A 15,591-nucleotide genomic window follows, 5' to 3' on the forward strand; every position below is an offset into this window, starting at 1 on the left:
TACTAGGCGGTGTCAGAGGAAAGGCCAAAAAATTGTCAGAGTCCAGTCACCCAAGTCTAGACTCTTCTCTCTGCTACTGCACGGCAAGAGTTACCGGAGCGCCAAGTCTAGTACCAAAAGGCTTCTTAACGGCTTCTACCCCCAAGCCATAAGACTGCTGAACAGTGAATCAAATGGCCACCCGGACTATTTGCATTTGTTTTTACAGTGCTGCTACTCGCTGTTTATTATCTATGCATAGTCACTTTACCCCTACCTACATGTACAAATGACCTCAACTGACCTGTACCCCTGCAAATTGACTCGGTACAGGTACCCCCTGTATATAGCCTCGTTATTGTTACTTTTTTACTTTAGTTGGTAAATATTTTGTTAACCAACAATGCAGTTCAATAAAGAGTTAAGGGCTTGTAAGTAAGCATTTCACGGTATGGTCTACACCTGTTGTATTTGTTGGATGTGACAAATTAAAGTTTGGTTTTGTTTGCTGCCCCCTCTCATGGAGTATGTTAAGTTGAAGGTCGACCGGGGTACTGCAGGCTTCCATTAGCAACTAAATTGTCCTTAGAACTTTGCATGTGATTTTAAAGCAATCGGTTCAAGGACATACATTTGGTGTACTGGAAGCAGTTATTGATACCATGATTGTGTTCTGATTTAAAAAAAATTATATCCATGAATATTGACTACGAACAAAGCTATTTCCCAATTCACTATAATGGGGGAATACTGTTTTCTGGAAACAATGCTTGCAGTACCGCCACAGATAGATGCGAACATAGAGTAGAATATCTTTGATACCGCGGTCGGCCATCAACTTGAAATCCTCTATGTGAGGGGGCAGTCGTTCTTCCCTGGTTTCTAAACCCAGAGGCGCAACATTGTGAGACTTCTGGAACGCGTGAAACAGACCAAACAGACCAGGCCGGGTTTGGGATTTGAGAAGTCAAGGTAGCTAGCTATGGGGAATAATTATTCATTAGTTGTTAATTTTCTAGAAATCTAAAGCCACAACCTAGATTTGAGCCAATGTCTTAAGTGGTTGAATATGTTATTACTCCTACCTACCGGGGTGGCAGGTAGCCTAGTGGTTAGAGCATTGGGCTAGTAACCAAAAGGTTGCTAGATTGAATCCCTGAACTGACAAGGTAAAAATCTGTCGTTCTTCCCCTGTACAAGGCAGTTAACCCACTAGGCTGTCATTGTAAATAAGACTTTATTCTTAACTGACTTGCTAGTTAAAAAAAGGTTTTAAAAAAATTAAGAAATAAAAAATACTTTGTAATATCGAATTGATTTGACGCCCTGGACATGCGCAGTTCAGTGCGATCATTAGAAAATTACATGTTTCTGCGCATGATTTTATTTATTTATTTATATATACTTTTTTTTTTCATTGTACAAAATTATCAACAACTTACACCACTACATCAAACATTTCTAACAAAACAAAACACAGGTATAAATACGAAAATACTAAATACATACAATCAAATCAAAGTTTATTTGTCATGTGCGCCGAATACAACAGGTGTAGACCTTACAGTGAAATGCTTACTTACAGGCTCTAACCAACAGTGCAAAAAAGGTATTAGGTGAACATTAGTTAAGTAAAGAAATAAAAACAACAGAAAAAAGACAGTGAAAAATAACAGTAGCGAGGCTATATACAATAGCGAGGCTATAAGAGTAACGAGGCTATATACAGGCAACGGTTAGTCGGGCTGATTGAGGTAGTATGTACATGTAGATATGGTTAAAGTGACTATGCATATATGATAAACAGAGAGTAGCTGTAGCGTTAAAGAGGGGTTGGTGGGTGGTGGGACACAGGGCAGATAGCCCGGTTAGCCAATGTGCGGGGGCACTGGTTGGTCGGGCCAATTGAGGTAGTATGTACATGAATGTATAGTTAAAGTGACTATGCATATATGATAAACAGAGAGTAGCAGCAGCGTAATAGAGGGGTTGGGGGGGGGCACACAATGCAAATAGTTCGGGTTACCTGTTCAGGAGTCTTATGGCTTGGGGGTACCACTTGCCATGCGGTAGTAGAGAGAACAGTCTATGACTGGGGTGGCTGGGGTTTTTGACAATTTTTAGGGCCTTCCTCTGACGCCGCCTGGTGTAGAGGTCCTGGATGGCAGGCAGCTTAGCCTCAGTGATGTACTGGGCCGTACGCACTACCCTCTGTAGTGCCTTGCGGTCGAAGGCAGAGAAATTGCCGAACCAGGCAGTGATGCAACCAGTCAGGATGCTGTCGATGTTGCAGCTGTAGAACCTTTTGAGGATCTGAGGACCCATGCCAAATCTTTTTAGTTTCCTGAGGGGGAATAGGCTTTCCCGTGCCCCCTTCACGACTGTCTTGGTGTGTTTGGACCATTCTAGTTTGTTGGTGAGGTGGACACAAAGGAACTTGAAGCTCTCAACCTGCTCCACTACAGCCCCGTCGATGAGAATGGGGGCGTGCTCGGTCCTCCTTTTCCTGTAGTCCACAATCATCTCCTTAGTCTTGGTTACGTTGAGGGATGGGTTGTTATTCTGGCACCACCTGGCCAGGTCTCTGGCCTCCTTCCTATAGGCTGTCTCGTCGATGTTGGTGATCAGGCCTACCACTGTTGTGTCGTCTGCAAACATAAGGGTGTTGGAGTCGTGCCTGGCCATGCAGTCGTGGGTGAACAGGGAGTACAGGAGGGAACTGAGCACGCACCCCTGAGGGGCTCCAGTTTTGAGGATCAGCGTGGTAGATGTGTTGCTACCTACCCTCACCACTTGGGGCGGCCCATCAGGAGTCCAGGATCCAGTTGCAGAGGGAGGGTACTATGGTGTTGAACGCTGAGCTGTAGTCAATGAATAGGATTCTTGTGTAGGTGTTCCTTTTGTCCAGGTGGGAAAGGGCAGTGTGGAGTGCAATAGAGATTGCATCATCTGTGGATCTGTTTGGGCGGTATGCAAATTGGAGTGGGTCTAGGGTTTCTGGGATAATGGTGTTGATGTGAGCTGTTACCAGCCTTTCAAAGCACTTCATGGCTACGGACATGAGTGCTACGGGTCTGTAGTCATTTAGACAGGTTGCCTTCGTGTTCTTGGGCACAGGGACTATGGTATCTACTAGAAACATGTTTGTATTACAGACTCAATCAGGGACATGTTGAAAATGTCAGTGAAGACACCTGCCAGTTGGTCAGCACATGCCCGGAGCACACGTCCTGGTAATCCGTCTGGCCCCACAGCCTTGTGAATGTTGACCTGTTTAAAGGTCTTACTCACGTCGGCTACGGAGAGCGTGATCACAGTCGTCCGGAACAGCTGATGCTCTCATGCATGCCTCAGTGTTGTTTGCCTCAAAGCGAGCATAGAAGTGATTTTGTTCGTCTGGTAGGCTCGTATCACTGGGCAGATCGCGGCTGTGCTTCCCTTTGTAGTCTGTAATAGTTTGCAAGCCCTGCCACATAAGACGAGCGTAGGAGCCGGTGTAGTATGATTCAATCTTAGCCCTTTATTGACGCTTTGCCTGTTTGATGGTTCGTCGGCGGGCATAGCAGGATTTCTTATAAGCTTTTGGGTTAGAGTCCCGCACCTTGAAAGTGGCAGCTCTACCCTTTAGCTCAGTGCGAATGTTGGCTGTAATCCATGGCTTCTGGTTGGGGTATGTACGTACAGTCACTGTGGGGACAACGTCCTCGATGCACTTATTGATAAAGCCAGTGACTGATGTGGTGTACCCTCAATGCCATCGGAAGAATCCCGGAACATGCCCCAGTCTGTGATAGCATAACAGTCCTGTAGTTTAGTATCTGCTTCACCTGACCACTTTTCTATAGACCGATTCACTGGTGCTTCCTGCTTGAATTTTTGCTTATAAGCAGGAATCAGGAGGATAGAATTGTGATCGGATTTACCAAATGGAGGGCGAGGGAGAGCTTTGTACGCTTCTCTGTGTGTGGAGTACAGGTGATCTAGAATTTTTTTTCCTCTGGTTGCACATTTAACATGTTGATAGAAATTAGGTAGAACTGATTTAAGTTTCCCTGCATTAAAGTCTCTGGGCACTATGAGCGCCGCCTCTGGGTGAGTGGTTTCCTGTTTGCTTATTTCCTTATACAGCTGACTGAGTGCAGTCTTAGTGCCAGCATCCGTCTGTGGTGGTAAATAAACAGCCACGAAAGTATAGCTGAAAACTCTCTAGACAAATAGTGTGGTCTGAATTTTATCACAAGATACTCTACTTCAGGCGAGCAAAATGTAGAGACTTCCTTAGATTTCGTGCACCAGCTGTTGTTTACAAATATGCACAGACTGCCCCCCCCCTCGTCTTACCGCAGTGTGCTGTTCTATCTTGCCGGTGCAGCATTCAGCCAGGATTCCGTGAAACATAAGAGAGTACAGTTTTTGAAGTCGCGTTGGTAGGATATTCGTACCTCGTCTAATTTATTGTCCAATGATTGCACGTTGGCGAGTAATATTGACGGTAACGGCAGCTTTCCCACTAGCCTTCTGCAAGTCCTTACGAGGCACCCCGCTCTGTGTCCTCTGTATCCGCGTCTCTTCCTCTTGCCAATTACTGGGATGTTGGCCTTGTCGGCTGTTCGGAGAATGTCCTGTGCGTCCTGCTTGTTGAAGAAAAAATCTTTGTCTTAACCGAGGTGAGTGATCGCTGTCCTGATATCCAGAAGCTCTTTTTGCCATAAGATACAGTTGCAGAAACATTATGTACAAAATAAGTTACAAATAACGCGAAAAAAACCGCATAATAGCACATGGTTGGGGCCCGTAAAACTGCTGCCATTTCTTCCGGCGCCAGTATAGTACCAGTCAAAAGTTTGATTACTCATTCCAGGGTTTTTCTTTATTTTTGCTATTTTCCATGTGACTGCATCACTAATTGTTTTTATAAGAAACATTTATGTGTTGGAAATTCCAAATTGTTTGCATAGTCAACTTACACACAGCATTGACACACACACCCCACCAGACATACCACCAGGGGTCTTTTCAAAGTCCCCAGGTCCAGAACAAATTTAAGGAAACATAGCTCCGTATAATACTCTGAGTGCATGGAACTCCTTTCCATCTTTAAAAGTGCAAGTGAATAGCAATCCTGGTTTCAAAAAACAAATAAAACAACACCTCACGGCACAAAGCCTCTCCCCCATGTGACCTACTTGTTGTGTGTATGTACTGACATGTACAGTACCAGTAAAAGGTTGACACCCCTACTCATTCAAGGGCTTTTATTTATTTACTATTTTCTATATTGTAGAATAATAGTGAAGATATCAAAACTATGAAATAACATATATGGAATCATGTAGTAACCAAAAAGTGTTAAACAAATCAAAATATATTTTATATTTAAGATTCTTCAAAGTAGCCACACTTTGCCTTGATGACAGCTTTGCACACTCTTGGATTTCTTTCAACCAGCTTCATGAGGTAGTCACCTGGAATGCATTTCAATTAACAGGTGTGCTTTGTTAAAAGTACATTTGTGGAATTTCTTTCCTTCTTATTGCGTTTGAGGCAATCAGTTGTGTTGTGACAAGGTAGGGGTGGTATACAGAAGATAGCCCTATTTGGTAAAAATCCATATTATGGCAAGAACAGCTCAAATAAGCGAAGAGAAACGACAGTCCATCATTATTTTAAGACATGAAGGTCTGTCAATCCAGAACATTTCACCACCACAGGAAAGGAAGACAAAGAGTTACCTCTGCTGCAGAGGATAAGTTCATTAGAGTTAACTGCACCTCAGATTGCAGCCCAATAAATGCTTCACAGAGTTCAAGTAACAGACACATCTCAACATCAACTGTTCAGAGGAGACTGCGTGAATCAGGCCTTCATGGTCAAATTGCTGCAAAGAAACCACTACTAAAGGACCAATAAGAAGAAGAGACTTGCTTGGGCCAAGAAACACAAGCAATCGACATTAGACCAGTGGAAATCTGTCCTTTGGTCTGCTGAGTCCAAATTTGAGATTTTTGGTTCCAACTGTTGTCTTTGTGAGACGCAGAGTAGGTGAACAGATGATCTCTGCATGTGTGGTTCCCACCGTGAAGCATGGAGGAGGAGGTGTGGGGGTGCTTTGCTGGTGACACTGTCTGTAATTTTATTTTATTTTATTCAAGGCACACTTAACTAGCATGGCTACCACAGCATTCTGCAGCGATACACCATCCCAGTGGGACTATCATTTGTTTTTCAACAGGACAATGACCCAACACACCTCCAGGCTGTGTAAGGGCTATTTGACCAAGGAGAGTCATGGAATTTCATCAGATGACCTGGCCTCCACAATCCCCCGACCTCAGCCAAATTGAGATGGTTTGGGATAAGTCGGACCGCAGAGTAAAGGAAAAGCAGCCAACAAGTGCTCAGCATATGTGAGAACTCCTTCAAGACTGTTGGAAAAGCATTCCAGGTAAAGCTGGTTGAGAGAATGAGTGTGCAAAGCTGTCAAAGCTGTCATCAAGGCGTCATCAAGTGTGGCTATTTAACACTTTTGGTTACTAGATGATTCCATATGTTTTATTTCATAGTTTTGATGTCTTCACTATTCTACAATGTAGAAAATAGTAAAGAAAAACCCTTGAATGAGTAGGTGTTATGAAACTTTTGAGAGAGAGAGAGAGAGAGGTGTTTCTGCGCATGAGCTTAGCTAGCCAACGTCGCTATGACATCGTTGACAAGTGTAATAGGGGATTTCTATTATCGAAGCAGTTTCTGTCTATGTTCGTACTGACTGTTTTTGCTAATATCTCTGCATGGGGTAAGGGAAGTTGCCATGGCAATTGTAATCTAACGTCACTTCCGTTCGTTTTAAAAACCTCAAACAGTGTTTGCCGTCGTCCTGACTGAGGTAAATAAACTGAATGGAGAAAATTCCCGTTTCTCTCAGCCATCACTTCACCACCCAAGAAGTGAGTTCAACAACCTAGCTAGCTATAGAAACATTTCTCACCCAGGAGCTCGAGACAATGGCTGAGTCTATGCGCTCGAGCCTGCCGAACGGCGGAGCCGCATCGAGTCGACACGAGAAAAGTTTGGGGCTCCTCACAATCAAGTTCGTGACTTTACTCCAAGAGGCGAAGGACGGCGTACTTGACCTGAAAGTGGTCAGTTGTCGAAGCTTGCTTCTCCTCATATTTGTCACTATTTATGCAATGTTATGTCGGTGTTTTCTCCATCATCCAGCTAGAGAAATTGGTGTGAAATTGAACAAAGCCAAAGCAAGGTCTTGATTCAACAGTCATTCTTCTGACCAAATCTCAGATTGTCAATGTGTTATAACGTCTCAAGGTCATTTCACAGTGAAGAAAGTTTTTACATTTTTGTTTTCAACCAAGTTTGGAAATGAACTAGCCAGAAAAGCTTGCTTGCTTGCTAGCTAGCTAGTTAGGTGCTGGCACACTTTCATTCTGCCAGTTTTCATTTCTGTCAAAATACTTACTTTATATCTCCCCACTAAAAGGCAGATACCGAGCAAGGCAGCTAACTTGTTGGCTCCATAGCTAGCTACCTGTTGTCATTGGTCCATAGCTATGAAATAATGTTTTCTTGACATGTATGTTATGCAACAAGTTACTTAAACTGTTAATGCGACCAAGATGATCACACCTGGCCACCCCCACTAACCCCACCCCCATAAGTGTCTGGTTCCTGACAATGTTTCCTTCCTTTTACAGTGATTGTAATGATTGATTGATTAATGCAGAGTAGACTAGGACCACCTAACTTACTACCCACCTGGACAGCCTGGCTGTTTGAACTGGCTGTTTTCAACTTCTTCACTGATAAGGAGTTTGGACGTTTCCCTCTCTACTTGCGCGCCACAGCAGGCTGTTTACTCAGCAGGCAGGCAGGCAGGTTCCCTCCCTCTCCTTCCATTGTATGAAGTCTACTTAGTCTTCATGTGCCAAGTTTTGGTTGGTTTGTGCCAATTCTGAGCCTGGGGGGTAGGCGTATATACACAGTACTCAGTAGTTTAATTCTACACAATAGAAAGCAGCTTCATCATTTCCACGTGTTTGCATGGGTTTTCATCCCCAATGTATTGTGACTGTACAGTTTTCCTCAAGATTAGTTTTCTCAGTAATGGTCTCTTCAGGTGTCTGTCAGTATTATCTAGTTTTTAAACACATCTGTTGTGTCCATTGACAGGCTGCAGACAGCTTGGCCGTGAGACAGAAGAGGAGGATCTATGACATCACCAACGTGCTGGAGGGAGTGGGCCTCATCGAGAAGAAAACCAAGAACATAATTCAGTGGAGGTGAGTTGGGCGGCTGCCTGTTGTCTGCAGGGTCAGGGTGAGTGAAGTCAGTCACTCTGGATGGTGTTAATTTCCATGCAACACGTAAGGGAAAGGAATGCAAAAAATCACTGCACATCCAAATGCCCTACACACACATTCTCCCATTCAAACCCCTTCTCTCATCCTGTCCCAGAGGGGAGAACCTGGGCTGCCAGACAGCGGAGGTGCTGGAGCAGGTGGAGGTGCTGACAGCTCAGCTGTGTGAGCTGGAGGAGCAGGAGAAGGAGCTTGACAGCCAGAAGGCCTGGCTGGAGCAGAGCATCAAACACATGAACGATGACCCTATCGCCAGCAGATATCCTTCAACATGAACTCCCTCGCGCTGTGGGGGTGGTGGGGCACTGCCCCATTAGGTTGCGTGTGTTACTGACCGTAAGTCACTCGAGAAACTCGTGTAGCTCGAAGTTTTAGCGTGAATCATGCATTTATTGGTGGGACGTTTGTGAGAATTTGAGAGAAGGATTCGGTCTTAAAAGACTGGGCTGAATTTTGGATTAGACAGGGTGAAATATGAGATGGGTTTTGTCTGTTTCTCTTATACCTGTGTTCAACCTCATTTATGCTGACAGTGATTATGTCCCTGAAAGGCCCCCCTACTTTTAATGATGAACTCAAAGGAGGAAATCCCTTAAATGTAAGGATGGGATTACATACATGAGTGTAATTAGCATGTCAGATCAGTTTTAGGCTCTTTGTTGTTTAATGCTCTTGGTCTAGTTTTTCCAGTTTACACTGATTATCATGTCAGTCTTTCCTGCTCCACTTCAGTCTCTCTCCCCATTTCTTTCCTTAACACCCCCCACGTATATGTATGTGACCCACGAGGACATCTGTGATGCGTTCAGTGGGGACACTCTTCTGGCGGTGGTCGCTCCCTCAGGAACACAACTGGAGGTACCGGTGCCTGAAACGGTATGTCATGTGGTGTGCTAGGGTGGATATTGGAACAAAGTCAAGCGCTTTATACCTATTTCACACTACTGAGCTAAGTCGAACCAAGCTAATCCATACTGGGCTGGACTGTTTACGCATTCACCATAGTTGGTTGAACTGTACTGGAAAGGATGATGTGGAAAGAAACTATCCGAACCAGAGAAGTTTGTTTTGGGTCGACACCATTTTATGAAAAGGCTATTTGGTGTACAAACTGTCCCCGTGGTCTCCTAGGGTCAGAGAGGCCAGAAGAGGTACCAGGTGAATCTAAGGAGCACGTCAGCTCCGATCCAGGTGATGCTCATCAACAAAGAGTCTGGTTCCTCCAGACCTGTTGTGTTCTCTGTGCCTCCCCCAGAGGACCTGTCTTCCATGCCTACCCCACCCACCACCCCTGCGGACCTGCAGAGGTTCCCCCTGCCCTCTGACTCAGCCCATTTCCCCAGCCCTGTGACACACCACATCTCTGAACACAAGATGGCGCCACTGCGGAGGCACGATGAGGATCTTACACCCTCCTCCACCCCACCAGACATACACATGGGTAAGGAGGACTACTAGGCCATTCACTCAGGGCTCACATCATTTGTGAAGATATTCTACAAATTACTGGTGGTGTTATCTTAGATTCCCTTCTGATTGCTACAGGCTAAGGATTTTAGTGACTTATGACAATAACAATCTTTAAAAAAAAATCTGAAATCAACAACTGTATAGATGAGGGAGTAAGAGCAGTGGGAAGTATTTGCAGCATCAAATCCCATCATGCTCCAGACTAATGCCATGCTACTGTTTTGTCCTCCTTCCCCTCCTGTAGAATGCCACCCCCAGGCGACTACTGGTCTAGCGATGCAGCAGTTGGTCGGCACGCCAACAGGTGTCCAGCAGCAAGGGGTTCTGGGAGGACACTTGGGCCAGGACCTCCAGTCCATGCTGGACGTGGGCAGCCTTCTGAAATTAACCAACACAGGAGACCACATGAAGGAAGAGAGAGAGGGTGAGTGAGTGAGGGGGGGTGAGAGGGGGAAGTGCGCAGCCTGCTGAAACTAACCAACACCGGACACTAGCTGAAGGAGGAGAGAGAAATGTGAGGGAGGGGAGGTCTCTCCCTCAGGAGAGCAGCTGAGGGAGGTCTGGAACTGGGAGGGTGGCCAACTGGTTTGGATGGGGGCTTATATTAACATGGCTTTACTCCCTGTGGTGTACTTACAGATAAATGTTTTCTGTGTTCTTTAGGTGTGGCTGACCTAATAGATGAGCTGATGTCTTCTGATGGTAAGCATTAGGGCTGAGAGTCTAAAGATCCTATCTGGCTGCTCTCAGTATTCTCTCCAAAGACCATCAAGATATACAAGTTTAACAGTGTGATATTTGAGTTTTCTCCTCTCTCTATTTTGTGTTACAGTGTTCCCTCTGCTGCGACTGTCTCCCAATGCAGGGGTGGACTACAACTTCAACCTGGATGACAATGAGGGAGTCTGTGATCTGTTTGACGTCCAGATCCTCAATTACTGAGGGACGAGAGGGCGTCATGTTCGTACGAACAGCGGGGTGTTTCTTTACTTTTCCCTAGCGTAGCAGAGGTTCTTCTGTCATGTTTAAATTTCCTAATTTAATCCTACATTGAGTTATTAGTGCACTGCCTATTCTGAAGCCAATGGTTGTACTCCTAATACTATCCCTTTGGCATCAACCCTAAACACTGACATTTTCTGAGCCCCTAGATATCAGCGACCTATAATGACCTCTTATTCCCAGCCGTCAGTTATCTCTGGCTATGGCTCTACCAGCCATTACTATCTGTCCAAATGTGAATTATGAAGAATGTAGCAGCTGAACCTATCTGCCAGAGGATGATGAGGATTTGATCCGCTGTATGACAGTAATTGGTCGCCCTTTGTTTATACCAGGAGTCGCCGTGCTCAAATGGGGGTACTGAGGGAAGTTTCTCATTCATGTGTGAGGGGAATACATCGAGAGTCCAGACAATAATACAGCCATACTTGAGTCAGGTGACAGAAAACCCTGCTACATTCTAGAGTTAGATTACAGTTAGCAAAGTGCCTGAGTGGATGCAGCCATGATGTGGGGTTGTTGTTGGCTATCCAATGCACTTATTTAGATGCATCTCTGCATCGTCTTTGTTTAGACGACCAAAGTATTTTCCACAACTGAATCACATTGCGTTGACGCCAGGGTTTTTCTTTTTCTGTAGATCCTTTTGATATTTAACACCTCATAGTTATGTGATGGTGTTCATTCCTGACATGGACACAGTTATTGACGTTTCCGGTCGTGGAGATGCTTGTTGATCCAGTGTGATTGTATGTAGACCCGGATGTATGTAATTACGTCAGGTAGTATTGATTCTCACTGACTCGATGTCTTCCTCATCTCCACCATGCAATGTGAAGCGTCTTTTTCCGAACTCGATCCTACTCAGTCTTATTTAACTGAAGGCCTAACTGTATGGATGTTACTGTTTTGCTTTGTAAATTAATGTGACTGCTAATATTTTAGGCTCAAGTATGTTATTTCCCTTAACTAGTTATATTTGAATAGATGTATAGAGGTTTTTTTTTAAACTTCAATGAAAGAAAATGATTCTTGGTTGTAGTTATTTTTTGCAGGACTTGAAGCTGTTCAACTGCCTTATGATAATTTGACCTGCCGTATGACAATTGGTCTGAATTTTTATAGACCAGAATGGTGCCTTGAGTGAAGTGCTTTTGTATATTTCTAGTTTCTTGTCCTAATCAAAGGAATATTCTTTTGTGTTTTTGTTATATTTTGTATATTTGCACATTTTGTTGGACCAAAGTTTTATATTAAACACATTCAATTGCTGTGGGCTCATGGTCATGTACTGTTGAAATGAGTTCCTATGCAGTAGGTTGGATATTTGATTACCTGTCAATAACAGGAATGTTACCCTAGCATAAACATTTTACTGACGGTAATAATAAACACCATCTTAAGTATACATTTGGAGTAAATAAATTACGGTATCTGGTCCGTAGACTAGTATGACATCATTCAGCTGTCCTTGCTTACTATACACTTTCTGAGTAAGAATGGTGTTTATTTACTGACATTGTACAGAAAAAAAAGTGTAAAATGTAAAAACAAGCCATTTCAACAACAAGCTCAGATGGCAACAGATTGCAACCAAAACATTAAGACTTTGATAGTTATTTTATTCAAAGTGATCTTAGAGCGGGTTAAGGGTCATGAACGGTCAAAAGCATGTTTTTCACGGAATTGGATATTTGGATGAAACCAGATCGAAGTATGAACATTTGATTAGGGTGTAAGCAAATACAATTAAACGTTTAGACTAGTTACTGGCTAGCTAGGTATTCAGCCTGCATGGAATAAAAGAGGTGGAGGAGTCTTTCAGAACTCTGACACAGTTGTCATGTCAACACATCTGTCAGTGCTGCTGTGAACATCACAAGAGACATGCCGAATGGCAGATGTAAAATATTTGACGTTATTGATGCAATTTCATTGTTTGAGTTGCTTTGTGTATCACCAAATTAGCTTGAGATGATTTTACTGCAACACTGCTCACTGCATCCAAGTTTCTTGACATAGGAATTTCAGTAAGATCCCTGCCCACTCAGCCTGTGTTTTCCACATTTCTGGCAGAATGAGTACTTTTTCTCAAATTTGGAGCATTTCTATGCCAAGTATAGGTGATATTTTAGTCACTCAAAAGGCTATTTTACATGTGAATCAGAATAACTGTTCGGGACCATTAACAACTAACAAGTTTTTAAAAACCGGTCTCAATCTCGCTGCTCACCCGTAAGGGGGTGAATTTCTGAGGTGGTAGCAGACAAGGAGGTGAATAATAAATGTACCGAACAGATTTCTTGAATTCTTTAGGGTGGAAAGAGTGAGGATGTCACTCAACATTTTGTCCACAACAGAGGGTTTTGGCTAACAGCGTCGATGTAAAAAATGTGTGTAATAAACAGCAGATGTCTCAGGTTTTTTGAAAGGCTAACTGGTCTTTAGCAGGTGAAATAATATTTAGATTTTTCCTACCACACTCTTAAGGCAAATGAAACATGTTGCAAACGGAATATTACGAACAATGTCTCTGGGTCGTTGGATGATGCTGGTATTTAGTGTCTTTAGTTTTGAGACTGGGGGATTGACATTGTCCCAGGGCTGACATCTTTAGAGATTCCTCCGATCCCTAGAATAGTACTTTAGAAAATAACACCCCAATAGAGTACTTCTGTTCTGGCACCGGTGTGTCAAACTAAGTAAGATAATACAATCCCCATCAAAATCTGTCAGTTTAAGCTAGCGATATGTTTTTTTGCGTGGGCTGCGTCTCAGTTCATTTCATCCGCCTATGTCGCAGTTCTGCATCTGCAGTAGAAAGTGAGAGAGCTAACAGTGCTATTTGTCAGACCAAGAGACATCCCGGAAATTGGTCTTCTCACAAAAACGTCTTCAGTGTCTGAACAGTTTGGCCTAAAAACGAATATGACCACTCAATAAAAAGGGGAGACAGACCCTCACAAACACGTTTTGCTCTACTTCCCCCACCGGACTCGTCTAAAGGTAACCCATACAAATGAATGGAAGTATGGAGGTAGTTTTGTGCCCCCCAAAATAATATATATATATTTCCTGATATTTCGGACAGACACTTCAAAACCTTATTCCTTATGATACATTTTTTTACTTGTCTTTTTTTTCCATTTATGAATGTGTTATTCAATGCGTTTCTATGGGCCATAGTAGTAAAGGCCAAATTGAAAATCTTTTTGGGGGATACCTAAAGGGGTCCTAAAATGCTAAATCAAATATCTATATCATCCATGGTATGACGTTCTTAAAACAATTCCATATGTTAGCTGAGAACATTATTTTTTTTTTTACCCATATTTAACCCCTTTTTTGGCACTAAACTAGTTCCATATACAGTGCCTTCGGAAAGTATTCAGACCCCTTGACATTTTCCACATGTTGTTACTTTACAGCCTTATTCTAAAATGGATTAATGTTTTTCCTCATCAACCTACACACAATACCCCATAGTGACGAAGCTGTTTCAACAAAGTACTGAGTGAAAGGGTCTGAATACTTACGTAAATGTTTTTGCTCTGTCATTATGAGGATATTGTGTGTAGATTGATGAGGGGAAAAAACAATTTCATATATTTTAGAATAAGGCTGTAACCTAACAGAATCTGGAAAAAGTCAAGGGATCTGAATAACACATTACTAAGTACCACTCTCCATATTTTCAAGCATAGTGGTGGCTGCCTCATGTTATGGGTATGCTTGTGAACATTAAGGACTGGGGGGTATCAGGATAAAAAATAAACAGAATGGAGCTAAGCACAGGCAAAATCCTAGAGGAAAACCTCGTTCAGTCTGCTTTCCACCAGACACTAGGAGATTAATTCACCTTTCAGCAGGACAATAACCTAAATCACAAGGCCAAATCTACACTGGAGTTGCTTACCAAGAAGACCGTGAATGTTCCTGAGAGGCTGAGTTACAGTTTTGATTTAAATCTACTTTGAAAATATATGGCAGACCTGAAAATAGTTGTCTGTCAATGATCAACAACAAATTTGACAGACCTTGAAGAATTTTGAAAAGAATAATGAGCAAATGTTGCACAATCCAGGTGTGCAAAGCTCTTAGAGACTTTTAGAGACCCAGAAAAACTCACAGCTGTAATCACTTCTACAAGGTATTGACTCAGGGGTGTGAATACTTACGTAAATGTTATATTTCTGTAGCGGGTTAGGTGAAATGGGTTACGTTTAGAATAACGGTAGGGGAAGGGTTAGCTAAGATGTTACAGTTGTCACTGACACGACTCAAAAACATGCAACCTTTTGGATTGCTAGACGGTCGCAGATTACACCTGACCAACCTCCCTAGTTTTGTTTCTGTCCAAAGTAACTAGACCATTTGTAGGTATCACGTTCTGGAGGTGGTCAAAAATACATATAATATGTTTTGTATGGCTCTGAGGTCAGGCTGACCCACCCCACATACGCAAATGTTTTTTTAGAGAGTGCAGAAGATTGATCTGTTTTGGTAAGTCGTGGCTGACATTTTGAGGAATGAGTTAATGAGATTGAAATTAGTGGCACCACCCATCCCAGAAGACTGCTATTGGCACAAGTAACTTGCTTACATTTGATATGTTTCTCCCCAAAAAATAAACATACAACTTCAAATAGCCATTTTCTTATCTCATACGATTACAATGTACCCTGGCCCCACTGACAAGTGTGAACTCCCCGACATGCTTGGCCAAACGAGAGGGTGTGGGTGCGTTCTGTGCAACACAAAGTCATCA

At 43.1% G+C, this 15,591-nt stretch overlaps 1 protein-coding gene across 1 annotated transcript; it reads left to right on the plus strand.

The window, feature by feature from the left end:
• Window positions 1-6,691: 6,691 nt before the first annotated feature.
• e2f5 (E2F transcription factor 5) lies at window positions 6,692-12,094 on the plus strand. The gene is made up of 8 exons (XM_014139753.2): window positions 6,692-7,118; window positions 8,164-8,273; window positions 8,449-8,610; window positions 9,119-9,227; window positions 9,483-9,792; window positions 10,066-10,245; window positions 10,485-10,523; window positions 10,654-12,094. The coding sequence occupies exons 1-8, from the start codon at window positions 6,981-6,983 to the stop codon at window positions 10,761-10,763; spliced, it is 1,158 nt and encodes a 385-aa protein (XP_013995228.1). The 5' UTR covers window positions 6,692-6,980; the 3' UTR covers window positions 10,764-12,094.
• The last annotated feature ends 3,497 nt before the right edge of the window (window positions 12,095-15,591 follow it).

Source organism: Salmo salar, chromosome ssa14 (assembly GCF_905237065.1).
Source record: "Salmo salar chromosome ssa14, Ssal_v3.1, whole genome shotgun sequence".
Classification (NCBI taxonomy): domain Eukaryota; kingdom Metazoa; phylum Chordata; class Actinopteri; order Salmoniformes; family Salmonidae; genus Salmo; species Salmo salar.

Bases quoted from the DNA above. Each gene is read 5' to 3' on its own strand.
- e2f5 (XM_014139753.2), top strand. From the start codon at position 6,981: ATGGCTGAGTCTATGCGCTCGAGCCTGCCGAACGGCGGAGCCGCATCG. The intron at 8,274-8,448 runs GTGAGTTGGGCG...ATCCTGTCCCAG, and splicing joins AAGAACATAATTCAGTGGAG to AGGGGAGAACCTGGGCTGCC. The intron at 8,611-9,118 runs ATATCCTTCAAC...AACACCCCCCAC, and splicing joins GATGACCCTATCGCCAGCAG to GTATATGTATGTGACCCACG.